Source organism: Ictidomys tridecemlineatus, chromosome 8 (genome assembly GCF_052094955.1).
Source record: "Ictidomys tridecemlineatus isolate mIctTri1 chromosome 8, mIctTri1.hap1, whole genome shotgun sequence".
In the NCBI taxonomy this organism is placed as follows: domain Eukaryota; kingdom Metazoa; phylum Chordata; class Mammalia; order Rodentia; family Sciuridae; genus Ictidomys; species Ictidomys tridecemlineatus.
This window is the reverse complement of record NC_135484.1, coordinates 85,620,077-85,647,383: the sequence shown is the minus strand read 5'-3', so window position 1 is coordinate 85,647,383 and position 27,307 is coordinate 85,620,077. Positions and strand designations below refer to the sequence as shown.

General features: G+C 31.1%; 1 protein-coding gene across 49 annotated transcripts in view; it reads left to right on the top strand.

The window, feature by feature from the left end:
• Rims1 (regulating synaptic membrane exocytosis 1) overlaps window positions 1–27,307 on the top strand; it is a 443,971-nt gene that overhangs the window by 268,924 nt on the left and 147,740 nt on the right. For all 49 annotated transcript variants that reach the window (XM_078019737.1, XM_078019731.1, XM_078019776.1 and 46 more), the window contains 7 exons: window positions 10,668–10,735; window positions 11,523–11,633; window positions 13,964–14,063; window positions 18,397–18,520; window positions 21,802–21,848; window positions 25,205–25,317; window positions 27,135–27,265. In XM_078019737.1, coding sequence (XP_077875863.1) covers window positions 10,668–10,735; window positions 11,523–11,633; window positions 13,964–14,063; window positions 18,397–18,520; window positions 21,802–21,848; window positions 25,205–25,317; window positions 27,135–27,265 — 694 coding nt within the window. The remainder of the gene's footprint in view (window positions 1–10,667; window positions 10,736–11,522; window positions 11,634–13,963; window positions 14,064–18,396; window positions 18,521–21,801; window positions 21,849–25,204; window positions 25,318–27,134; window positions 27,266–27,307) is intronic.

The following is a 27,307-nucleotide window of genomic DNA, read 5'->3' as shown; positions in this document are numbered from 1 at the left end:
GTAGTGACCAAAATATAAAAATTTAGCCTTATGAAATAAATTTTGCATAGTAAAGAAGATTAGTAGGGAAAAATAAGGGTAGAAAGGTTGCAGACTTAATCATAAATTTTCTAATAAATGCACATGCTTTGAAAAAAGTGCCATTGATTACAACATCCATTACAAAAATACACCAGTTGTTTGAGTGCCCACTAATTGTTTCAGATACTGACACCATAAATAAGATTATCAGTGGCTGCAGCATGATCCACGTAATTTGAGCAACATTATCAACATGGTCCATGTAGGCAAATGCCTTGATGTAATGGTGAAGGGCAATGCAGTGAAAAGAAGGGTGGAAGGCTCAAGGGGAGAGGCCTCAAAGACCAAGCTCAACTTAGATAGTTTTGTAATATAAAATGTACATGCTATCTGTATGCATTTGTAAATATTGTTCTTTACTACCATTGGTTTTGTGCTTTGACTTAAATTATTTACTTTTGTCATGAAGATCAGAGTACAGTTGAAAGGACATGCCTTCATCAGGCTTGACTGCCTTTGCACTGCAGCAGAGGTTCAGACCAGTGACCTTGCAGTGTTTTGCAACCTGGTTTCCTGTGGCAATAATTCTGAAGTTTTATGAATATGAACACTTAGGCACTTTTCTCAAGAACAATGATGAAGCATAAAATAAAATGTTCTCCAGACTTTTATGCCTAGTGATTTCGCACTGCCAGTTAAGGAATTTCCAACACAAAGGGAAAGTTCTTTTATATTCCAATAAATATATACCTAAATTGTCTGTTCACGTGGGCCAAGTAAAAGTGAAGGAAAACAAGCCAAAAACAAAAAATAAAAATAAAATAAAATAAGATAAAACATAATAAAATTAAAAAGGCAAAAAAATATTTACAATAACTTGCTTTGAGGGAGCTCTGGTTTTAAGACATCTGTTCATAGTACTAAAAATGTTTACTAATATAAACTAACTTTTATGCTTTTTATGCCTTAATAATATAAATAAAAGTAATAATCGGTAGCAATACCTTTTACGTACTTACATTTTGTCTTCTATAACCTTACAGTTCATCTTTATTATCATTTCAATATTATTATATCACAAACCATGATAATGTTTGATCTCCATATATTTCATTTCCATGTCTTTGGGATGCAGAGGCAGGTACAAATTGATTTGACATTCAGAATATTATTGCAAATTAATACTGTTTTGCTAAAGTTGCCTGGATCTGGATAAAGACTAGCATTTTTCTTTATCAGAGATACTTCTTCTAGAATGCGTTCTCAAAATGTCTTTGAGGCAAATATGCCCAGCACTACAATTTCTTAAACCTGTGGTTAACATCCAGTCCCCAAACAATGAAAACAAATAAACCCCAATTTTTTCCACAGGGTTTCCTGGCTGGTTATTCCGAGGCTTTGCACGTGACAACCTGTTCTCCCACGTGAATGGAATACTCAGTGTCAATGTGGAAGCCTGGTCAGTTGGAAACTTGGAGTAAAATATTTCCCTCCTGTGTACATCACTTCCCAAATTCTTATTCATGAAGAGTCATTGTGTTGGAAAAAAAAGTTTCCCTAAGATTGTCAGTTCTGTGATTTGTAATCCAAGGCACCTTACTATTCTGTACTTAGATTCTGGGGATTAAATTTCTTAGTCATTGGGCCTCAGGCCATAATTACACATGAAATTTATTCTTTTCTATTATGTGTGGAAAAGTTATATAATCAATGACCTTGGAGACTTTTAATCAGACAATTTTTTTCACCATTTATTAATGTCATGTAGTGCATTCTATATTTTATGAAAACTATGAACATCTTATTTTATGATCCTAAAGCACAGTTGTGTCTGCACACATATATGTGCCAGCACCTGTATGTGCATGTATTTTGTTGTTCAAACCTCTTGGGAATTTTAGTTTACCAACTCTCTCTGGGATCCATATCAGGGCAGTGCAGAGGTAAAAGGATACTTTTGTCCATAATGGTGTTTTGGGAATGTGTTTGGACCATGAAGCTTCTTGAAATCTCAAAGATCTAAATTTATGTAAACTTATATCACTTTCAAAATTAGGAAAAATTAAATTGCTAACTAATATTCATTAGCTCAAATACATTTTAATTTTGCAATGCCTGTTTCTGTAATGTAAATCCACAAAGTTTCCTGTGATTTCTCAAATACCCATAAAGAGTGACCCTATTATATTTTTAAATTTACAGTGGATGTTTTCTTAACATTCAATCCTATAATTGCTTTCATAATATTGTTATAAATAGAAACTAAAAAAACATAAATGTCAGGACATTAGTAATCCTATACCCTATTGGAATGTAAATATTAAAAATATATTTGGCAATTTTTGAAGACATAATGTAAGCTAGTGAAATGTTATCAAGGATATCTTGATTAATCCCACCAAGACGTAATTTTTCACAGACTTCAACACTTTTATAGGATATTTAAAATTTTATTTTGTAAAGAGTAAGATTTTACTTATTAGAGGTATTTAACTATAAATTTGATCTCTAGCACTTGATTTTTTCTAAAAAAAATTTTTAGAGTTTAACCTTTATTTATTTTTTTGTTGTTTATTTGTTTTTATGTGGTGCTGAGGATAGAACCCAGGGCCTCACCTGTCCTAGGCGCTCTACCACTAAGCCACAACCCCAACCCTCTAGCACTTGATTTTTATATTAATCTGTATTGTATCATTCATTATGTGTTAAACTTTATTTTTAAAGTTTCTTAAAGTTCACAAAACTGGCATATCTCATTTATTTGATCTCCATGCAACTTCAGTGAGGAAAGTAGCATTATTCCCCTTTTGTCTTATTTATTTATATAATTTTACTGGGGATTGTACCCAGGGTTGCTCTACCACTGAGCTACATCCACAGACATTTTTAGTTTTTATTTTGAGACAGGGTATTGCTAAGTTGATGGGGCTGGCCTTGAACTTGTGATTCTCCGGCTTCAGCCTCCCAAGTAACTGGGATTACAGATGTGTGACAACACAACTGTCTATTCCCCTTTTGTAAAAGAGTACAGTGTTTACAGAGATGTAGAGAGATAATAGATATAGTACCTAATAGTTTTTAGAGTCATAAGTCTCCAACTTCAAATACAATGTTCTTTAATAAATAATAGCTTCTAAGAAATAGCAATTATAAACATAAGATATAGTGTTAATAGAGAAATTAAGACAGATTCTGTGGCAATGCAAGGCTTCTAATTGTGGAGGAAAAAAGAATCTTTGTTATGTTTGTATGCCAATAAAATTGAAAGAAGTGCTTCTTGGCATAATAATTGGAAATAATATTTCTTACATATTTTTATACACTAATGAAATTTTGCATTTCTGTGGTTTTTTATAGTTTATAAAGCAATTTCACATTCATAATCTCATTCTATTCTTGAAAAGAACAATAGCATAATATTGTAGGTATCTCTAGAGTTGAGGGATTATCTGAATAACACAGTTCAGTTGGAGTTTTGATTCAGAATTCCATATAACTGCTTTGCAGAATGTTATGGTGGTAGTTTAGCATCCCAAAAATTAGCTCTCAAATTCACCAAATACATATAATCAGGAAAGTGCCACATCTGTCAAAGATGTTAATTAAATTCTTCTTTCCTGGACCAGCAACTGTGCCTCTTTCCTGTGCTCTAAAATTATAAAACAGAGATGGCACCATAGACATTCAAGTAAATATTTAACCATTCTCTAGAGGTTGTTCAGCTCTGGAGACTCTTTTGAATACAAATAATTTCTGAATACAAACATTTTGTCATTTTATTAATGTTATAAATAGTACATGATATATTTATTTGAATCAATTTAATAAATAAATGATTTGATTTAATTGAATCATCAAATTTACATAATTCATATGCCAAACAGAAATAATGATGTTGTGGGTTTTGTTGATAAAAATACAGCACTACTAAGCAAGGAATTTTAAAAGTAAAATTTCCTTTTTAAAAAAACCATTTTATGGGCTGGGGTTGTGGCTCAGAGTTAGAGCAATCACCTTGCATGCGTGAGAAACTGGATTTGATCCTTAGTACTACATTTTAAAAAAAGAAAATAAAGATATTGTGTCCACCTATAACTTAAAAATAAATATTTTTATAAACCACTTTATTTATGTATAATTGGTATATAAAAACATATGTAATATGCAATATATGATTTCATATATCCATGAAATCATCACTACAGTGTATTCCATAAATATGTCTATGATCTGCTATCACTGTAGTCTTTACTTATTATCAATACTTTATTTTTGTTCAAAGAACACTTAGTACCTACCCTTTTAGCAAAATTTTAAGTATGTAATACAGTATCATTAACTGCAGATTAAGCTCTTAAAGATTACTAGAAGTTATTTATGTTGTATAACTGAAAACTTATACCCTTTGACATTATATCTCCATATCCCTCTCCTCCAAGCCCTGGAAATCATTCTTTTACTCTCTGCTTTTGTAAGTTTGACTTTGATAGATTTCTCTGTAGATATTATGATGCAATATCTGTCCTTCTATGTCTGGCTTGTTTCACTTTGCTTGAAGTCTTTTTGGGTTCTCCCAATTTGTTTCAAATGGCAAGATTTGGTTCTTTTTAAAGGGTAATATTTCCATGTGTATGTGCATTACCTTTTCTTTATTCATTCACCCTGTCAGTGGGCATTTAGGATTTTTCCACATCTAGGTTATAGTGACCAGTATTTCAGTGTACATGGCAGTGCAGATATTTCTTTTGGATTCTGATTTCAATTTCTACCCAGCAATAGTGTTGCTAGATCATACAATAGTTCTATTTTTTTTTTAATTTCAAGTAACCTTCATACTATTTTCTATAGTGATATTATTAATTGATGTTCCCATTAACAGTATTTAAAGTTTCCAGTTTCTCCACATCTTCACCAATACTTACCTCCTTTTTCTTATTATAAGTATCCTAACAGGTGATAGGAATTTTGATTTGTGTTTCTCTGATGATTAGTGATGTTCACCTTTAGTGTTGAGCATAGCTGTCATGTAAAGTGAAATTTCTAACGTAAATTTAGAGAACAAATGCTCTAATGAATCCTTAATGGCTGCACATAATGCAATTCTTCCAAGGAAGGACTCTTTTTAAAAAAAAAAAAATGCATTTTAAATTGTTAAAGAGGTTGAGCTTGAGTCAGGCAAATCTCCGTTACCTAATTTTATACAGTGTTTTGCCCTCAAATATGTTTAGGGAGTGAAAGTTGGCATGGACTTTCAATGATAGTACCATAAAAATATTTAAGAACTATTATGTTTAGTATAGTAGGAACTTAGAATGAGAGAGAATAATTTAATAATGAAAGACAATGTACTGACTTTGCAATGATATTCATAGCATTTACTTGTGAATATGCTTTTAATATTTCATAGATTGACTAATGCTTAAATTTAACTTTATCTCTTCCCATTTCATTTTAATGCTTAGAAATCAAGTACTGTAAAATAATATTTGTTTCTTTCCCCTATTAACTCAAGTGAAAATTAGACTTTATGGAGCTTTGCTGTGAGTAAATTATTGGTGATTTATTCCAGAGTTAACTCTGCTATTGTAGATTATGAGGACACTTTCCTTTTGCAGTCATGGAAGTATTTTAATTAGGCTTTTAAGAAATGAGGACATCATTTCATGTGATATTTTCATATATTAATCCAGAGTTAAGATTTTAACTCATTTCTCAGTTTAATTCATGTCTGTGAAATGTCTGTTACTGAAATAAACGTTCTTGTCAATTATTCAGATTAATTTACATACACATACTTATTGCAATATAGACAAATGTTATTTAATCATATCTGCTGGCCATGGGACTTGGTGTTGAAAATACTTGATCAAACTTCAAAACCTAAGATAACTTTTGTGTATGCATTACATGCAAACATTCAATAACCATATTTTTGTTCTGCACTTTTATTTGTGTATGTACTGTTCTGTATTAAAGTTAGTGTAGTATTCATCTAATTGTACTTAATCCCAACACATATCCTATGATAAAGGACTAAAAAACAAGTAAAAGGAAAAATTTTTAATAGGTTTAGGAAATAAATGGTAAGTGTAGTTCTGATTTTTGGTCTGTAAAATATACTTTCTTTTTTTTTTTTAATGACAACAACCCATTTTATGTAGGAAGAACAATTTATTTTTAGATGACCAGGAACTCAATTATGGTTATAAATTAGGAATTGGATGGGTTACTGAGTGATATTAGAATAGATATGCATTCTGGTTTTTATCATAATTCATTATAATGATGTTAAAAATATGCTGCGTATTTCTTCTGGAGACGGGCCAGAAGATTGACTTTTCTAATACTTTAAGCAGTGTGCTAATTTGGTGTAGTAACTTTTCCTTTGCTGTATGTATATTAAGTATATGCTCCACTTGAGAAAGTATATATGTCAGGTAAATTTTTAAGTATTTAATATGTGAAATTAGAGTCATGGTTTGCATACAGTTTTAACATACATGTTCCACCAAGCACCTGTGTTGTTTGGAAGGTATTTTGGTTCAGTTGGTCATATTGAAATTCACTGTGCTTTGACACAAGATACCAAAAAATAGAAATTTTAAATCATAAAGATCCAGGTTTATGCATTGCTAAACAGTCTAATCATAGTGACCTGGGTTTAGGAAAAAATAGTTCTCTTTACAGAACACTTGTGTGCATTAGCTGACAAGTGATTTATTTTACTTTTGCATTGAAAATAGATTTGTGCATTGAAAATGCATGGTGCATTGAAATTTGTAGAATGAAAGATCTACGCTAACCAGATTTAATTAGCCTGCTTTTTATACAGGGGCAGGGAACAAAACTGTTTTAAAATTCCTCACAAAAATAAGCTCAAAATTATAATGCTTCTTTGAACATGGCTAATTATAAAGTTGAACTATTTCAGTAGACACAGCCGACTTATATGCTTCCTGATTCTGGATTAATGATAATAGCAAATTAGTTTCTTTAGAATTATATTGAATATTAGAGCCAAGATGTTTTTGTATTGATTCCATAAGCAAATACCATGAATTTATCATTTTGAAGTTATGCCAACTAGAAGTCAATATCATTAATCATCTATTAGAAAAATAATCAAGGAAATGGTTTGTATTAATGAAATATTTGATTATGAATATTTTAGGAGAAGGTTTTGTTGGGTGCTGCTTATACCATTAATAATAGGAAAATGTAAATTGTGAAGACAAATTAGAGAAATTAAAAGTTCATTGTCTTTCAAACAGTAATTATATGGTTAGAAGAAACATAATATAAAACAACATATTTAGATTTTAATATGTAACATGTAATTTTTGTAAGATTTTTAAACAATATTATTTAATAAGTGACAAAATTAATAAAATATCACAATATTAAGAGGTATAAATTGTATACTAAATATTGAACTTTATTTTTTTTTAAATTTTTATTTATTTTAATTAGTTACACATGACAGTACAATGATCTTGACATATCATACATTTGAATCAGATGGGATATAATTTCTCATTTTTCTGAGTGTACAGGTTGCAGAATCATTGTTAAGGTCTGTAAACAAGTCAAAATAACACCTTGTATTTTGCCAGAGAAATGTTAGAGTTCGTAAACAAGTCTGGATGGTGCCTGGCAAAATGCCAGAGGGAGTGGTTTGTGAAGTAACAAAAGTGAGCCATTAAGTGTGGAGATTCCTTATTGGTTGACTGATGTATCTAGTTTATTCTAATTAAGATAAGCTGTGTGGAATGTATAAATAGCTCTGTTGTCCTACAATAAACGGCTCCCTCTCCTGCTGTATCAATCTACAGAAGTTATTCGTCACCCCCCAGCTATTCTGCTGCAGCCAGACTGCAGCAAATCATATTGGTCATGCAGTCATATATATACACACAGTAAGGATAATGTCTATATCATTCTACTATTCTTCCTATCCCCCCCAACCCCTCCCTTCCCCTCCCATAACTTCTCTCTACCAATCTAAGGTAATGCTATTCTTTTTTTTTTCTTGTCTCCCATTTAACTTTATACATTTACATTTGTTATCAATATTTAATTGATGTTTACACTATTATATATGGCCAAAATAGGCAAAAAATAAATAAATAGCTGCAAACTCTGTAGCATTCATATTACAGAATAGTGTAAGTTCTAGTGCTGGATACACATTAGAATCTCCTGGCAAACTGTATAGATACTTGTATGTAGATATACTCATATGTCTGTCTCTCCCTCCCTCCCGCACTCCCTCCCTTCCTTCCTTCCTTCTTTCTAACCAATTTGATGAGACTCTTCATTCAAGGTGAGTCCCTGAAAAGCTCCTAGATGATAATAGTATCTGTGCTTTCATAATAAGGTGTGCAAAATAGCATGGCTGAATTTTATCAGAAACATCAGCTTTTGGTTCTTTGCCTATGAAGAACACTTTTTGCACAGCAAATATTTGTCTGTATCTATTTAGGACAATGTAAATAAAACAGAGCTGAATCACCATATAAGGCATGGGGGCATGAGCCAGAGAAAAATTCCAAGAAGTGTAGTTTTTAAAGCTTAAGAAAAATTTTTGAGGGATATGAAGAACCATTGTTTGCTTGAAAAATATATGGTGATTTTTGTTATTATTTTAGCTTCAAAGACTTCTTAAAGCACCTTTCAATTTCATTAGTATTTTTTTTCTTCAGGGAAATTGAATCACCTTTCCACCAACATCTCAGTGGTTCAATTACTTTATCACTGTTTAGAAATGAATCAACATTTAAGATATCATCAGGCCTTTTTACTAAGTATGTGAAATTTTAGGCAGAAACTTGTAAAAATTGCAGTAATTACCTTTTGAACAGTAATATTTGTATTAATATAATTTCAATTTTAACACTGTAGTTTTTTCGAGATGAACTAATGAAAAAACTACTTTAAGAAGTAGAGGATAGGAAAGATAGCAGAATACAACAGTTACTAATAGGGCATTATGTAAAAATGTGGATGTGTAACTGATATGATTCTGCAATCTGTATTTGGGGTAAAAATGGGAGTTCATAACCCACTTGAATCTAATGTATGAAATATGATATGTCATGAGCTTTGTAATGTTTTGAACAACCAATAAAAAAATAATATATGTGTATTTTATTTTTTTTTTTAAAGAGAGAGTGAGAGAGAGGGGGGGACAGAGAGAGAGAGAGAGAATTTTAACATTTATTTATTTTTTAGTTCTCGGTGGACACAACATCTTTGTTGGTATATGGTGCTGCTGAGGATCGAACCCGGGCCGCACGCATGCTAGGCGAGCGCGCTACCACTTGAGCCACATCCCCAGCCCCTATATGTGTACTTTAAAAAAAGAGTAATTGCATAAAATTTTACAAACAGCAAATAAATACCAAGGAGAAATATCTTCCTTTTGCATCTTCCTTACACTCCATTAACTGAAGTGGTCCAGTAGAAATACTCTCTGATATTAAGCCATGTATACATATTAAGGATGTGAATTTGAAAAACATACATATTCCATATGAAGCAATTTTAATAGAATGATTTTTAGTGCAATTTCAAATGCTAACCCCTACATAGAGTAAACTACTATTATTCACATGAATATTTGTGTAATATTTTAGTATTTAGTATCGATAACATTTGCCTTCAGCCTTTCTAAGATTTATAAAAGGAAAAGAAAAGCAACTACTAATAAATTGAAGAGTATGGATTTTTCTGCCTGTAGATTTTATACATCTAAAAAATTTCTTTCCTTTTGCATGCTGTACCTTTCATTGCCTATCATCTATGAAAAATTATTTAGTTATGGCCTGTTCAGTCTTGGTCAGTCATATTTCCCCAAGTTAGCTAGCTTTGTATCTCAGTGTCAGCTGACTTACTTGTTTCTTTGGAGATCCATGGAAAAAAAATTTTATTGAATTAATCTGATACTTAAAATATAAAAGTTCATTTATTCCCCTGATTTCCTAATACATGTTCTCATATAGGTGGCCCACTTTTTATTGCCTTTTTTTTTCATTCATATATTGAAAACATGGCCCCTTAATTTTTCTCTCAAATGCTTACTTTGTGGTTTTATTAAAATTGGTGGGTACTGTGTCATTTGCATTCTTTTACCGTTTTTCTTGACATTTAATAATAACTAATAAGCATATGTCATATTTTTCAGTATATGAGGAAAGGTAGGGATAAAAGAATTATTTTTTGAAAAATATGTTATAGTTCAGAAGTGTAGAAAGGGAGACAAATTTTAATATTCAGTTCAATAAATGTAATTTTAGGCGTCACCACTAGATGGCAAGATGTGACTTGGAATGGAAAGCTTTGAGTGTTGGAAAAGCACATTAACCCTGTTCTTCCCTGTATGTTTATGTGTCAGTGTTACTAGGCTTATTTGGGGGCAGTGAGGGTGGGGGGTGGGAGCAGCCCTTCTATTTCAGGAAGTATGTTTGTAGAACATATTTATTCCAGTGATTCTAGTCCCAACTTTTCACAACACATGTATCATTCTGGGATGCGTAAACTCAAGATTACAATATTCTTAACACTTTATAGATTGAAGAGGTAATACTTAGAGTGATGCATTCTCCACTTTAACATTATCACAATTTTGTTTTTTTCCTGCTGTGCAGGTGACTTGGATTATTACTGGTTGGATCCTGCCACGTGGCACAGCCGGGAAACATCACCTATTAGTTCGGTAAGTTTTCTGGTAATTGAGTGTTTGCAATTCAAGGACTATTTATACTTTATCCATGATCTCATATATACTGGTGAAAATGAGTCCTGCACCATTATATGTTCTATGATCGCAAATGTTAATTTCATTTGGCATTGCAGTTTTGAAGAAAAAATTAGTTGATACTGAATAATTATAGCAAATTGTAAATTAAGTAAAAAAATTATTAAATCATGACTACCATCGTACATCTTCTTTTAGCAACAGTACACTATAGAGTATTAGTTGTTTACCCTTGTGATCCTATGGCTGCCTGAGAGCTAAGCTCACTGCTCTTGCTTATCATCTCAACAGAGGACAATATTATATCACTAATCCTAAAATAAATCAAAATTCAAAGTATAGTTTCTACCAAATATGTAACACTTTTGCACCATTGTGAAGTTAAATTTATAAGATGAACCATTCTAATGATTTAAGAATGGACACTGTATTTGATTAAGGATAGTATCAGCATTAATAACAAAAAAAATTTCTTCATTTAAGCAGACATTTTAAAATAAATTAATTGCTTTTAAATATTGATTAAGAGATATATTTAGTTGCTAAGTACTTTCAGAATCATTGAGTATAAGTGTCTTTTGTAAATAAACAGTAAGTCTAAGTGAAAAATATTGTAAGCCAAGGATGAAGTCCATAAGAATAAAGAATTCCCTCTAGGGTATCTTTTAACTGAGGAAATCACATCATGGTAACATGTGTCTATAGAAAAAAAAGTTGTTTACTTTTTAAATTTTGCATTTAACAGCATCCGGTAACGTGGCAGCCATCCAAAGAGGGGGACCGATTAATTGGACGTGTTATTCTTAACAAAAGAACAACCATGCCCAAAGAATCGGGTGCATTACTGGGTCTGAAAGTAAGTATGCTGGTTTAGAATATTTCTTAAAGGGTGAATTACAGTACAGACTGCAATCAGCAAAACTTCTGACAATGATTTTTTTCTTTTTTTTTTTGTATTGAGAATTGGACTTAGTTTTGCCTCACTAATGAGCTATATCCTCAATCCTTTTAATTTTTATTTTGAGACAAGGTCTCAGTAAGTTGCTCAGGGTCTTGCTAAGTTGCTGAGGCTGGCCTCAAACTTGTGATGCCTTTGCCTCAGCCTCCCAAGTAGCTGGGATTACAGGCAAGCATCACTATGCCCAGCAATGATCTTTAAATATATTCTTCTCTTCTTCAAAATAAAATCTCTCTAGTGAATATAGCTTGTCTTATGTGTAATAGTTTTCCTAGGTTAGTAGTTTTCAATCATTTTTGTTAATATAATACAAATGTATTAAAAATGCAGTAGAGCATAGGAAAACTATTTGTCTCTGGTTATTAAGGATAAATTTTACATTAAAAAGATTTGAATGGAAGGCAGTAAACTTAGATAAAATGTGGACCATTTTTATTTAGTAGCAATATAAAACTTCAACAAGGAAATTATTTTCTAATAATAGTAATATTTATGATAATACTAAAAGAAGAAAACATATCTTTTAAAAATGTCCTCTATCCATGCATGGATGGTGGAAGGAGACCCTCATCATTATACAAAATACATGTATGAAGATGTCAATTTGGTGTCAGCGTATCTTGTATTCAGAAATATGATAAATTCTGGTATAAAGGTGTATTAAGAATTGTAAGGCAAATAATAATAATAATCATAATGAGAGAGCTCATGTAAAAAAATAAAAAATAAATTAATTAATTAAAATGTCCTCTAACAGATATAAGAATCTGATAGATTACAAAAGATTATTGCTTTCTGGAAAAGTCTATGCACACATTTGCATAGGTATCTTGTATTATATGTGTGCTTATGTATATGCATTATATGGTTTTGCTTTCAGTTACTTAAAGAAATATTAAAAAATGTTACTTTAAAACTATTATTTGTCAAGAGGTTGTACATTAATACAACTGGCAGTGAGCTCAGTAATATAGCATTTGTCTGGTATGCATGATCCCTCAATCCTGAAAAACAAGAAAGAAAGTTCATGTACTCAAATGATATTATTAGCATTAATTTCTCTTGCTGTGAAATAATTCTGATCACCTCTATTACCTCTATTAATGGGTATGTTTATAAGAACTGTGGATCAACTTCAATCTTTGGTAATACTCACCTACTTTTTTATTTTCAAAATCTAATTTTAATTCAGACTGAACAAACAAGCAGAAAAATGAGAAGGCTAACTGTTTTAGCAGACACAGATGTATCAAGTGTAAAATGGTGGGCTATTAACACAACTAATTGTGTTCTTATTTTCAAGCAACCCTTTTATATACAAGTTTCCATTAGTTGGATAAGGATTTGACATTAAGTAAAAATACTACTTAAATAGGGCTGAGGTAGTACCACTTCATAGTAAAAGTATTAGAAAAGTGATCCTCAAGGTGTATTGGTCACAAAGCAGATGAAAACTTGAATGACAAATATCTAGTAAATTTGCTAGTCAAAAAAAAAAAAAGTCAATGCACTTTTAATTGTGTATTTGAGGCCCCTGCATTGGGAAAAATTAAACCTAGAGTTTCTCACATATATTTTAGATGTAGCAGAAAAGCCACATTAAGGTATTCAATAGTGATATAGCTCAGACTTTGAAGGTCAGGTAACCTCAAATATCTGTTTCTGATGAGAAGGTCAGCACATGGTCAGATGCATTTAGACTGTACACTTTGCACAGTGGTAAATTACTTCCAAAATGTAGCCTGATCTTGGTAGGAATTCCTAGTCTTTATGGTTGTAGGCCTACTATATTAAACCACAGATACACAAAGGAGACTGAAATCTGATTTGACAATGGGGTATTATCTTCACATAGAAATGATTCAAGTGGTAAGAATGTGTTTAGAAGATTTTAAAAAATCCTAAACAATGTTAAACACTTGCTGTTTGATATAAGTCAGAGAGACATGGCACCTGTCTTCCAAATGCATACATTATTTTTGGTGTCTTGTTATTGTTAGGTTAGTGTAAGAAGTCAGTAAACAAATTTCCTTAGGATACATGGTCATCACAAATATAATGAAATATCTTCTTTTCAATATTATGCTGCCAGTTTCTTTACTTAAAAAGATATTGTACTTCACTAATGTTCTCACACTTAATTGTAAAACATTATAGAATACTTTCTCAAACTAATAAAGTTGTATTTCATATGAATCTTAAGAACTTATAACTTTGTAATCATCCAGGTTGTTGGAGGAAAAATGACTGACTTAGGACGTCTTGGTGCTTTCATCACCAAAGTAAAGAAGGGTAGCCTGGCAGATGTAGTTGGACACCTGAGAGCAGGTAAAGCTTCTTTTTTACATTCAAACATGCTATCAATGCATGGATTGGTAGATTTCAATTTGGGATGATTTATTTACATATTACGTTTATACCACTAATTAATTGTAATGCATAAATAAAGCTTTTTTTCCTAATAGAGACACGGATGTGATTTCCATAAGGAACTATACATAAGTAGCAATCTGTAGAGATTGAGTAGGAATATTTTTATTTATGTAAAACACAGAGTTGCAAAATGCTGAAGTATTATTTCTGTAGATGACTTTATAGTATTGTTACCAGACTTCAAGTCTAAAACAGTTTAGCTTTTTAAAACAAACTCCACCTCATTATTTACAGTAATTACTAAAACTTTTCACAGAATCCCCAAACAATTATTTAGGAACAGTGTTTTTCATAAAACATAGATATAGTCACATTTATGATGCATATTACATAATGAAATATTCTTAATTAAAATGAGACATATTGTACTCATGCAAAAGAGCCAGTATTTAGTATTCAGAAATATGTATTGCTCTGTAACTTTAACATGGCACAATAAAATCATATAATATATTCAAATGTGCTATATATCCAGTAGCAACACTTTTTAAAATATATTTTTGGTAAATTATTTTATGTTCATTTTAGTTAAAATCACATTAACCTACTTCTTTGACTTCACTTCAGAGTTGATTATTAACAACCTATAATACATAGAGAACATTTCCAGCCTATATTTTCTATCTTGATAACTTCAGAAAAATATTCTAGGAGTCTTACAGACTTCTTGATATGATTACAAAAATCTGTTCAAAATCATTTCAAGTTTTGTTTTTTCTTTGATAGGGACCTTCTATATTAGGTATTATATAAGGAGAAAATCCAAATTGAGTTTTTTTTTTTTCCATTTACTATATGACTTTGAAGATGTGTAGCAGTATGGTGTACCGGTGTACCATTGTTTCTAATCAAAGACTAGTCATTGATTCAATAAGAAAGTAAGTCAATTAGGGATGACTATCTTAGTAAACTGAATTGTTGTACAAAACTCAAAATACACTCCAAAAAAAGTATGAAAATCTGTGGTGGATAATATAATATAACTTTAACTACAGAAAACTGAATTTGTAGATCAGATTATAAACATAATATCTTTTGATTTTGTACTTTTGTTTTAGTAGATGATTACTTGGAAGAAGTCAATTCAGGAGTTGTTCTGTATAATATACCTCTTAGTGATTAATTTCATTTATTTAACACCCATGGGCTGAGACGTTAAAAGCTCAATTAAGATAACTATAAAACTCATCAGTGTACATTTTACTTACAGCAGTTTATGTATTTGAAGCAACTAAAGCTTTTTATTAGACTTGATCATATAGTCTGACTTACATTTTAATATAGGATTGATTTTTCTTTTGTTTGCATATAAAACTTGCTGGCCTGTAAAAAACTAAAACACTATTTTTTTCCATTCATTTCACTTCTGGCATTTGGAATCTTGCTATAATCTTGCCAGAACTTTCTGCAGCCCTGCTCTCCTTCAAGTTCATTCATGCACTTCATTGCTATTTGGCATAACCATCTAAAACAGGCACTGCTTATTAAGGTTGTTCATGTCTCTTGGTCATTCTTTGTTCAAGTCAAAGCTTGGTGACTATCTCCTGCTAACACTTTCCACTCCCAGTTATGTCAGTCTTCCTGGCAAGCTGTTATTACCTATATATAAGATGTGACCAGTACCTCTTGTCTACCTGATTTCTGTTTTGCTCTACTGATGAAGTCTTTTGCATTCTTCAAAACTCATCTCAAGTTGTCATAATTGAAAAGAGTCCTGATACTCACTTGAAGCAATAATTTAATCATTACTTCTCTGGTGCCACCTTTCTCTATCTCTGTTTCTTGAATGAACTGCTATCCTTGCATAAGACAAATTTTATTAGTTACTTGCTTACATGTTATTTCTCTACCACCAAATACAAAGACAGAGAAAGGGTCAATATTCTGTTTGTACCCTCACTGTCTATATCCCTGCCTGAAAAGATTATTCATATATAAGTAATGGTAAAAAAGGACTTTATGGTTTAGGAGTTGTTGATTTATAAATAAAAAATAATCACATGTATTAATTTAATTTGATTTTAAAAGTTGTGCTTCCATGTTGCTGTCTATAAACAGGAGGATTTTATAATACAGTACTTTTGTAAAATATTGATTGTAACTCATTATTGGATAGCATAATTAATTTAATTGTTTATATTCATTATTTTTTATTTATTTTTTTTAAAGAGAGAGTGATAGAGGGAGAGAGAGAGAATTTTTTAATATTTATTTATTAGTATTTGGCGGACACAACATCTTTGTTGGTATGTGGTGCTGAGGATCGAACCCGGGCCGCACGCACTCCAGACGAGCGCGCTACCGCTTGAGCCACATCCCCAGCCCCTCATTATTTTTTAAAAAAACTGAAATACATAATATTTTTAAAAATTTAAAACATAATAGGAACTATCAGGGTAAGTATTGTTTTGTAAACTACTTTCTAGCATGTAAATGTATGTGTATATACATATGCATACATGTATACATATTATTGTTATATATGTGTACTGAGTCATGATATAAATTTTCTTTCCTTGGTCAAAAAATTTGATAAAATTCCTGATATGCTATAATCTGTAATTATTTTTTTCCTTTTTAAATTTTTTTTAAATAATGAAGTAGATTCATTGACTATTTGAAAAACTTTTTTTCTAGGTAACTGCTTAGAGAAAATTATTAGAAATTATTTAAATATTGTCAATAAGAATACTGTTTACCAAATCAAAGCAGCACATGATGTGCTTTTTCAACATTTACTTTCTACTTTCAAGTAACCTGAAAGAAAAAAAAATAGTTACTTTAAAAGTAGTCCTAGTAAAACATGTTTTTTTGTTGTAAAAAAATGACCTAACCAAAACTAAAGATTTCATGTTTAGTCCAAGTTTTAAAATTGGTAACAATATTGATGCCTTAGTTAAGCAAATGGTTACTTAGCCCCTAATATGTTCTAGATACTGAGAACAACAAAATAAGCATCCAAACATTCAAATGCCTCCACATGCCACTAAGGCTGCGGTAGTTCAGCTGTGAAACCAGAGTTTTGAGATGAGACTAGACTACCCTCTTCGCCAATTTCCTCTGGGTTCTTGTCTCACTAATTTTGAAGAATGAAATTTATGGACGATCATGGAAGGAAAAAGTAAACAGAGCAGAAAGGGAAGAGTAAACTGAGTAGGATTTATTTAAGCAAGAAGAGATATAACTCCTGCCATGCTGGCAGGGGCCTAATAGCAGAAAAACTCATTTTGGTGTGGTTGAATGGGGCCCATTATCCTCACTGCTTGGTAATTTTGCTGTCTATTTAATCTTCATTCAACTGATCCTTTTGTTGTCAACTGAAGGGGGCTAGAACTATCTGGGAACTAAAAATATGCTAAATATTTATGAGAATAAATCTTTGTTTGCAAATGATTTATGGTGAAAACTCTACTCAAAGTAATAACTATTAGTCATTAACCTCCATTTTTTAATGCAGCATCATACTATATTAATGAATTTTGAACTATTTAACAAACTAAGTAGTATTTTATATTTTTGATTTTTAAAAATATTTTTATATTTGTACTTTGACATTCACTATATATCATGTATATAATGTACATGTTTTGAGCATCTGGAATTGGGTTAACTGTCATGCAAATTTTACATCTGCTTGCTTCGTAACTTTGCCATAGCTACCTGTGTTACCCTGTGGGTGTGAATTCAAATCCTTTCATGCATTTTTATTCTGTTGTGCATCTGGTGAAGACAATGAAGTGTGATTTATAACTGAAAAATTCATGCTAACAAATGTTAATTGCTATTTTTACCAAAATAAAAGAAGATTTATGCAGTTTAATAAGAATCATACATAGAGTTGCTTACATTTATTATATGGAGGGCATGCTGCTAATTATTATTTTCTAATGTTTCCAAAATAGGCTGTGCTAAATCCATCCCATAGCATGAGATTATTTTTATATTATTTCTGGTATATCTCAAAAGATAAAGGCAGTTTTATATTGTACTGTTTTCAATGACCAGTAATATTTTGGGAGAAAAAAAGGAAAACATGAAAACAATAAAGGTGTGCAAAAAAACCTTTAATTCACATTTTATGCCAATCAATTTGCTTTTAAGAGCAGAGCCTAGGAAATTAAATTATTTGTATATGTTTTGCATTTCTTTGTTAAAAAAAAAGAGAAAAGATAAGAAAAATAAAACAGAATATATAAGGTAAAAAAATACCCTTTTTTTTAAATTCAAGGGGATGAAGTTCTAGAATGGAATGGTAAACCCCTGCCGGGAGCTACAAATGAAGAAGTTTACAACATTATTTTAGAATCAAAATCAGAACCTCAAGTTGAAATTATTGTTTCAAGGCCTATTGGGTAAGGCTAAAAAAACTTGCTTCTTAAGTTTAGTAAATTACATGTATTAGTAGGGTTTTAAAAAGAAGTTTATAAATTCATACAGTACATGTTAACATGGATAGTTTTTTCATCAATTATGGGCATACATTTTAGATTTTTAAAATTTCTCAATTTTTAAAAACTGGACTACTGAATATTTTTACTACATTTTAGAAGCTCCATAATCTAACAATTGTAATATCAAAAAGTATCAATATATATTTTTCAAAATTGAAATAAAAGTGATTTTTTTTTTTAGTAGCAGAACTTATTTTCAGAAATTCTAATTTAAGGAGTAGTATTTTCTTTAAAAGGAATTAGTAGCAAACTCATCTTATGATATTTAAAATATTAATTTTATATGTCTTCATGAGATTTTTGCTATTCTATAAAGAACAAAATATTTTTTCTATATCTTTACCAATTGGGTAGTTCCCAATTAAAATCAAGGAAATATTTTGATATTTGACTTATAATAATTAGTCATAGTAATTGGTATCATTTTTAAAACCTTAAAATTAAACATAATTTAATTATCTATAACGAATAGAATATTTTCTATATCTATATATTTCCCCTGTTGTTAGCTTTTTCTAGCAAAACTACAAAGTCCAGAATAAATATTCATTTTGCAAGTCTATAATTTTTAGGAGGCATCTTGTACCATCTCATCATAGTTGGCTTAATGTTTGAATGTATTCTTGGAAATAATTCTTTTTTTCCTATTCTCCAAGATATTATATAGCCATTAATTCAGACTTTTTATGTTGGAAGACTGCTAACCTTAATTTTTGCTGTCCTCATGAATATATGTCAATGCAAAACATACAAGAAAATATAATAATCCTAATTTCAAAGGAATGAAAATGTATAATCATATACCAAAGAACATCAATATATATAAAACCCTAAAATAAAGGCAAACTTATAACCAGTTTTAAGTCATTAGTAGACATTGAAGACCTTTGCAAAAGTACAGTTCCATGTAGATGTTTAAAATAACTCTATGATTTATGATAGTTTTACATGACATATGTTCTATTGCTGAGGTAAAAATGAGACTGGAAAAGAGGTAAGTAAATTGGAAAATGAATCAGAAGTTATATAAAAATAAAATTTAATATCAAGCTCTGCACACATTTTCAAATACTTTTAAATATATATATATATAGTGGTTTAAAAGTAATAAGCAAAAATATCATTGATTATGGTGATTTAAGAAACCAACAGACAATTAAAGTAGACTGGAATAACATTTTTATTTTTCTATGAAAACTACTTAAAGCAACATCATCTACATAGCCAAACTCTAAACTAATATGGATTATAGAAATCAAAAAAATATACAATACAAAGATTATATTTGAAAAAGAATCAAAGCTGGCATCAACTTTCCAGTGATTGTATTATTGGAATAATTCTAGAGATATTTTAACAATGGGGTTTAATGTAGTTCTGTTCAGCAACTATAATTAAATTCAAAATGCAAATATTTATTCATAATTTATTTACATAATGATTTCAGGAATGATTGGCACAGTTTATGAGACATTGGCCATCTTGAGGTATTGACCATTTGGGAGTCCACCAAATATAATATCCTTAAACGCTGATGCTTATAACTGATATTTAAACTCCTTTACCACATAATTTGAGAGTAGAACTGATTAAGAAGACCTGTATAAACATCATGGGAAAATTTATGTGTGAAAATGTTACTAAAGTATTTAGCATTAAATAAATTTTTATTCAAAATCACTTTAACTTTTTAATATTTTCTTCCCTGTCCTTCTTTCAATGATGAATAAAATTCAAAGTCTATAACTTGCTTTAGGGTTCTAAATTCTAATTTTGTAATTGGCTATGAGGCTGCTTTTCAAAGAAATCATACTGTTTAAAAAATTATTGTTTGTGAATTTTTTATAATTTACCTTTATGTACTTAAATGAGTTTTGAATAAACAGGATAAATAGTTGGTTTATTGTATTTTAGGTATTTAAAATTAGTCTCTTAGTTACAAATTCATATAAATAATTTATTTTATTTAAACTTATACAAAACTATACAAAAGAGATAAATTTCCCAAGATACACAGCACAGAGTATAATTTGTAAAATTTCAAAAGAAAATTTGTAAAAGTTGTAGGTGATTATGCACATTACTTATAAAAATATGAAAATAAGAGGGCAAGAAAACAATCAAACAGTGAAAACTTTTTATTTTCCCTGCCCCCTAAAAATGTAAGGAAAATCAAAGCACAAATTAGGTCACAAGGTAAGTAATTCGAAATTCTTAAATATTATGCTGTTAATTCTGTTGATACTGGCTAACTCCAGTCTACTTTAATATGTCGTGTTAATACTTCCTGTAGTGTTAATCTTCTTAAATTAATATTAAAATATCTTTGTAAAAGGAGAGGTAAAGTAGTATCATACAGTATAATAGCAAACAAGGTGGTCCAGGGTTCTTAAGGTCACAGTGGATAATGGCTTAAGCTAAGCCTATCTTACATATTTCTTCAGAGTAATTTGTGAGTGTGACAGGAATGGGTGTTCTTACAGTCATTTTCTAGTCATACAGCAAATAGCCATATATTTAGCTAACTTCAGTTTGGAGATAGGAATCTCCATGAATATTATATATGTGCATATGCATTAGATATTCATATATATATATATGAATAAATTTTATATATATATATAAAATTTTTTGGCTTTTCTGTTGCAAGCTTGAGCCATCTTTAATTTCCAAAGCAATTCATCCTTTTCATTTTATTAACTTTGCCCATGGTATCCATCATATCATTTGATTTTATTAAGAGATATTCCCATCCCTTTCATTCAGTAAACTCTTTCAGATGTGTTCGTAAAGCATACTACTGATTTGTAAAATTTGTGTCATTTTGATTTTCTATAATGGAAGTAGAATATTATCTTTAACATTTTTTATTTCCAAAACCTGCTGTTTTGGTAGTAAAAATATTGTGGTGATTTTATCCACAATATTAGTCTGATTGTTGTCATGTTAAAGTGTTTTGCTGTTAAATATCTAAAAACTTATTTTATTGGAGTTTTTGTGTGTGTGTGGCATTTGACATCCATGTACATCAGTAGTTATCTAAATAGTAAGTTCCCTCCATTTCTACATTTCTAAAGATGCAAAAGGATTTTTTTCTGCATCATAGAAATAAAATGGGCTGTGATTGTCTCAGCCAGAGTAATTCACCTAATGGGATTTTTACAATACCCTCTTTCTTTTAGTGACATTCCCCGGATTCCTGAGAGTTCCCATCCTCCACTGGAATCCAGTGAGTATGAGATTTCTGTGTTATTATAAAGTTTAGAACTAAATCAAAGAGTTAAGACTTATCCTTTTCGTCAGTTATTTAACATAAAACAATTGGTGTTACCAGACTAAGGTTGTCCTCACTGATACCAGAATTTGGCCACATGCCAATCATTGGAAGCCCAAAGAAGTTTCCTTTAAGATTTTTCTTTTCTTTTTTCTTTTTTTGCTTTTTCTTTTGTGGCTATATAAAGGTCTATACTACAGGCCTCTTCTCATCAAAACAGTCATAATCTCTCAGAGCTCAATTATTAAACCTCTAATAGTTCTGTTTTCTGTAGATAAAAATTTGTTCTGATACCGAATTATTCTGTTTGATTGGTTAGCAGCTCAGTCTTATGAGCAGCCTCATAAATAGGCATACCAACAAATAATCATATTTACAACAAAATAGTCTCAGGTATAATAATGGAAGCCAGTGGGCAGAGAGAAAATTCACTGTGGGGCTAGAGGACTGAAAAAAATATCTATGTGGAAATTGAAGTCATTCAGGAGGAGTTAAGATGATATTGTGAACAATAGAGACAAATATTAAAATTTTATGCATAATTTTATTCATAATGTAGAATGACCCAAACATTTATTTTGCCATGGATTGGCATTAAATTAATACTTGGGCTCAATTCTCCAGGTGCTATTATTATCTTATATGAATGTAAAATATTTGATTTAGGGAAAAACCAGGATCTTAGTGGAAATTCTTTCACAAATGCAAGCAAGCCATCTCAGTTGACAGCAACAGCACTCTTCCTCAAGCTCCTTTTCTCTCTTCACCCCCCACATCCAGTCCATCAGGAAACCCTGAGGGCTCTGCCTTTATAGTACACACCAACCCCTCTTCTCTACCACCTTCCCTGCCATCGCAGGTTCAAACTCCATCATCATTCATCTGGACAATTATGTGGTATCCAACTGGTCTCCCTGCTTCTGCCCTTGTCCCCTGAAATCTACTAGCAACACAGAAACCACAGTGAACTTGGGACAGCTTCCCATCTCACTTTGTAAAAATTGCAGTCCTACGGGGTACAGTGAACTAATAGGCCTGTAATCCCTGTGACTCAGAAAACTGAGGCGGTCTAGCATGTTTGAAGCAACATAGTGAGACCTGTCTCAAAATTTCATTTAGAGACAGGGTTTTGAAAAGTTGCTTAGCAGACTTGCTAAGTTTCTGAGTCTGGCTTTGAACCTGAGATCCTCCTGCCTTAGCCTCCCAAGCCACTGAGATTATAGGCATGCACCACCATGCTCAATTTCTTGGCTTGTTTTTTTTATCCTTTTTTATTTTTGATTTTAATTTATTATATATGACAACAGAATGCATTACAATTCATATTACACATATAGAGCACAATTTTTCATATCTCTGGTGTCTTCATATATGTACTTAGGATAATAATGACCATCACATTCCACCGTCTTTCCTACCTCTATGTCTCTTCCCTACCCCTCCCTCCCCTTTTCTCCATTCACACTTAGAGCACTAATATCTAGAATATATAAAGAACTCAAAAATCTTAACACCAAAAAAAAAAATAACCCAATAAATAAATGGGCCAAGGAACTGAACAGACACTTCTCAGAAGATATAGAATCAATCACCAAATCTATGAAAAAAATGTTCAACATCTCTAGCAAATAGAGAAATGCAGATAAAAACTACTCTAAGATTTAATCTCACTCCAGTCAGAATGGCAGCTATTAAGAATACAAACAACAATAAATTTTGGCAACAATGTGGGGAAAAGGCACACTCATACATTGCTGGTGGGACTGCAAATTGGTGCATTCAATCTGGAAAGCAGTATGGAGAATCCTTGGAAAACCTGGAATGGAACCACCATTTGACCCAGCTATCCCACTCCTTGGTGTATACCCAAAGGAATTAAAAATAGTATATTACAGGGACACAGCAATATCAGTGTTTATAGGAGCACAATTCACAATAGCTAAACTGTGAAACCAACCCAGATGCTCTTCAGTAGATGAATGGATAAAGAAAATGTGGTATATATACAAAATGGAATATTATTCAGCATTAAGAAAGAATAAAATAATGGCATTTGCAAGTAAGTGGCTGGAGCTGGAGAATAATGCTAAGTGAAATTAGACAATCCCCCCAAAACAAATGCTGAATGATTTCTCTGATTTAAGAATGCTGATCCATAATATGCTATGGGCAGGGGGTGAGGGGATGGGAGGATTAAATGAGACTAGGATATAAAAAGGCATGCCATCATGTTATCATACCTGCAGGTTTGGCTTTGAGATATAGACCAATATAGATGGGAAATGGGACTAATTGCATAATTATGTTGCATAATTATGGTATGGATAAGATTTTAAAAATTAATAGATTCTTATATAAGAAACAAACTGATTTTAGAAGCAACAGTGTTCCTGTTCTGAGTCTTGATAAAAATTATCTCAAAAGAGATCTGATAAAAGCAACATAGTAACAAAGATTATTTTACAGATCTGTTTCTTATAAGTTTCCTTTAGAGTCTAGGAGATGATGGCATGTGGCTTAATTTAGAGTTAATTAGTGAGTACAGAAAAACAGTATGTCAATGACATACCTCAGGCAATATCCACAAATAGTTTTTCTCCATGAAACAATTGCTAAGTTTGAATGGCTGTGTGTTCAAGGTGATACTAGTGGGGTAATTGCACTCTGTTAGCATCCTACCCTTACCCATGTTGTCAGGGATACACACTATGAGAAAAGAGAACCAGCTTCCTTTATTTGAAGGTAAAGGAAGTCATTTGTCGTGAATTAATGAGAAAGTGCATTCACAGAGGCTAAAGAGATTCATAGTGAGATTAAAAGTAGCAAAGATAAATTTTAAAACAATGATGTAATATAAAATTAGATGTGATTCATAAATTATATTCCATATGTATACATTTTAATTTTCTAAGATACCTTATAATAAATGATCCATTTGCCACCATAATGAACACAACAGGCACCATATTCCTTATTACTAATGCATGAGCCTATACCTATATTTGGATTTATAAGAGATTATGCAGTACAGTACCCTGCAGAAATATAGCAGATCAATAACTTTTAAGTTGAAACAAATAAATGCAACATTTTGCTAAATCATTCAAAATATCTTTAAAACAGGAGCTTAACCAAAGAAAACATTTTAAAATGACTTTCCATAGCTGTCCCTAAAGTAGGCTCTGTTATTAATGCTGGTAATTATTGTTTTATACAAATAACAGGTACATTAAATATTTTATTTTTAAAAAAGAATTATTCCTTGGACTTAAACACACTTAAATGATACTTAATTTTTTTTCTCATTTTAGGTTCAAGCTCCTTTGAATCTCAAAAGATGGAAAGGCCTTCCATTTCTGTTATTTCTCCAACAAGTCCTGGAGCCCTGAAAGATGCCCCACAAGTCTTACCAGGGCAACTTTCTGTACGTATATGTTGTACATACAAAGATACTTAACATTTGTTACTTTTTGAGTGTGTCTTAACAAAAATGCCTGGCTTTCCTTGAAACCTACAATAAAAATGTAGTCATATGACACTGTAATCACTTTGTTAATTTTAAGCATTCCTTCAGCTATTTCTTTAATTCATATATTTATATGGAAATATTTATTAAATGTCCACAATATACCATATCCTTAAATGTTATGTACTAAATGGAAACATAAGTAAAATATTCATTATTTTGGCATGCCATATTAATGTTTCTAAGGCAATAATTATATATATAATTTTCTTAGAAAGTCATGTTTAATGTACTTAACCCCTTCTGAGTCTAGAGCCTGAGAAACTTAAATTTAAAATAATCTTTGTAACTTCCTAAGGCATTTGGTGAAATGAGAGCACTGCAGGCACTCTAAAGAAATTGCCATTTCCCTCACTTGTGTCTCCATGTGATCTGAGGAAAGCCAGGATTAGGACACCATGGTTAACTATTATGAAGAGCTACATCTGTGTAGATTGATACAGAATATGGGACATATGACTAAATAACTAAAAGGAAAACCTAGCTTCAAATTATTCAAATTAATTGATTTTTTGCTGTTTTGGTAATGTTTTTATTTCTGTTTCTCTCTTTGCTATTCTTAGTTTTAATTAGTCAAAGATAAATGTAAGCTCACTTGTTTTCAAAGGTTTTCTTGGTTTTCATTCCTACTTTTAGTATATTTAATATCTTAGTATAGTCCTTTATATTTATTTTATCTGCCTTAAAACCTTTTTTTTTTCTAGTTTGTTTGTGTATACTCTTCACCTGTACTTTTAAAAGAGTGAAAATCTATTGGGGTTTTATGAAAAATGTCTCCCTAGTATTTACTGAGAACTGGAGGGTTGGATTCATACAGATCTGGATTCTTAATCTGCCCCTCACTATGAAAAAAACACTCCCATATTAAAATAGCTTATTTTGTTATCAGAACTCTTAAATATGCTCCAACATGTGATCATCAGCCATGTATATTTATATTTCTTATTCAACCATAAAATCCAAAGGAACTTCTAGATTAAAGAAATAAAAAGAACTCTATGGTTAATTTAATGTGTCATTACTGCTGCCAGCACAAATCTCTCCTGACAGCTGAAGTTTGGTTCTAAGGGTTTTGACAACAGAATGTCAGTGTGCTGTTTCCCATTTTTCTTAGTTTAACTATCAAGAAATTTTAGTTAGCAGAAATACTGTCTGTCCCTCATGTAGTTTGAAGATATCATTTATGCACTGAGTCCTCCTTTGTTTCTTTTCCCCTTCTCTTATGAATTAGCCTGTAAGTAAGTTAATCATAAAACTTAAATGAGAAAAATGACAGGAAACACTCAGTAGCTTCCCAATGTCTTTTAGTCTGTTATATCTGAATACTGAAACTTCTTTCATCAACCCATGGCACTAAAAAGTGCATTTAGCTGATCTATGATCGAGTCACTGGTAACCACCAAACTTTTGGGTTAAGCATTTAAAAAACAAGGATAATGATTTCAACATTGCCCTCTTCCCCAAATTGTGGCATAAGATATAGTACCTTGCAGGCCTGTCAGCTGTAAGTTAGGTTCAAAATGCTTCGAGAGAAAAGTTGAATTCTAAATGATTACACTTTCCAGTTGGTGTTCTTTTCAGAAATAATACCTGAAATTTTATTATAGTACAATTTAAATGTTTTCTTTAAATATAATTTTAATATTATTTAATGTAAAAATTTATAATACTTCCTGATTTTTTTTTCAAATAATTCCTTTCTGCATTGCTCTTAGGTGAAGCTGTGGTATGATAAAGTGGGACACCAGCTGATTGTAAATGTTCTGCAAGCAACAGATCTACCCTCTAGAGTAGATGGCCGTCCCAGGAATCCTTATGTAAAAATGTATTTTCTTCCAGATAGAAGGTAGTGAATAATTTTAGAAAAAATGCTAAAATATGTACTAAC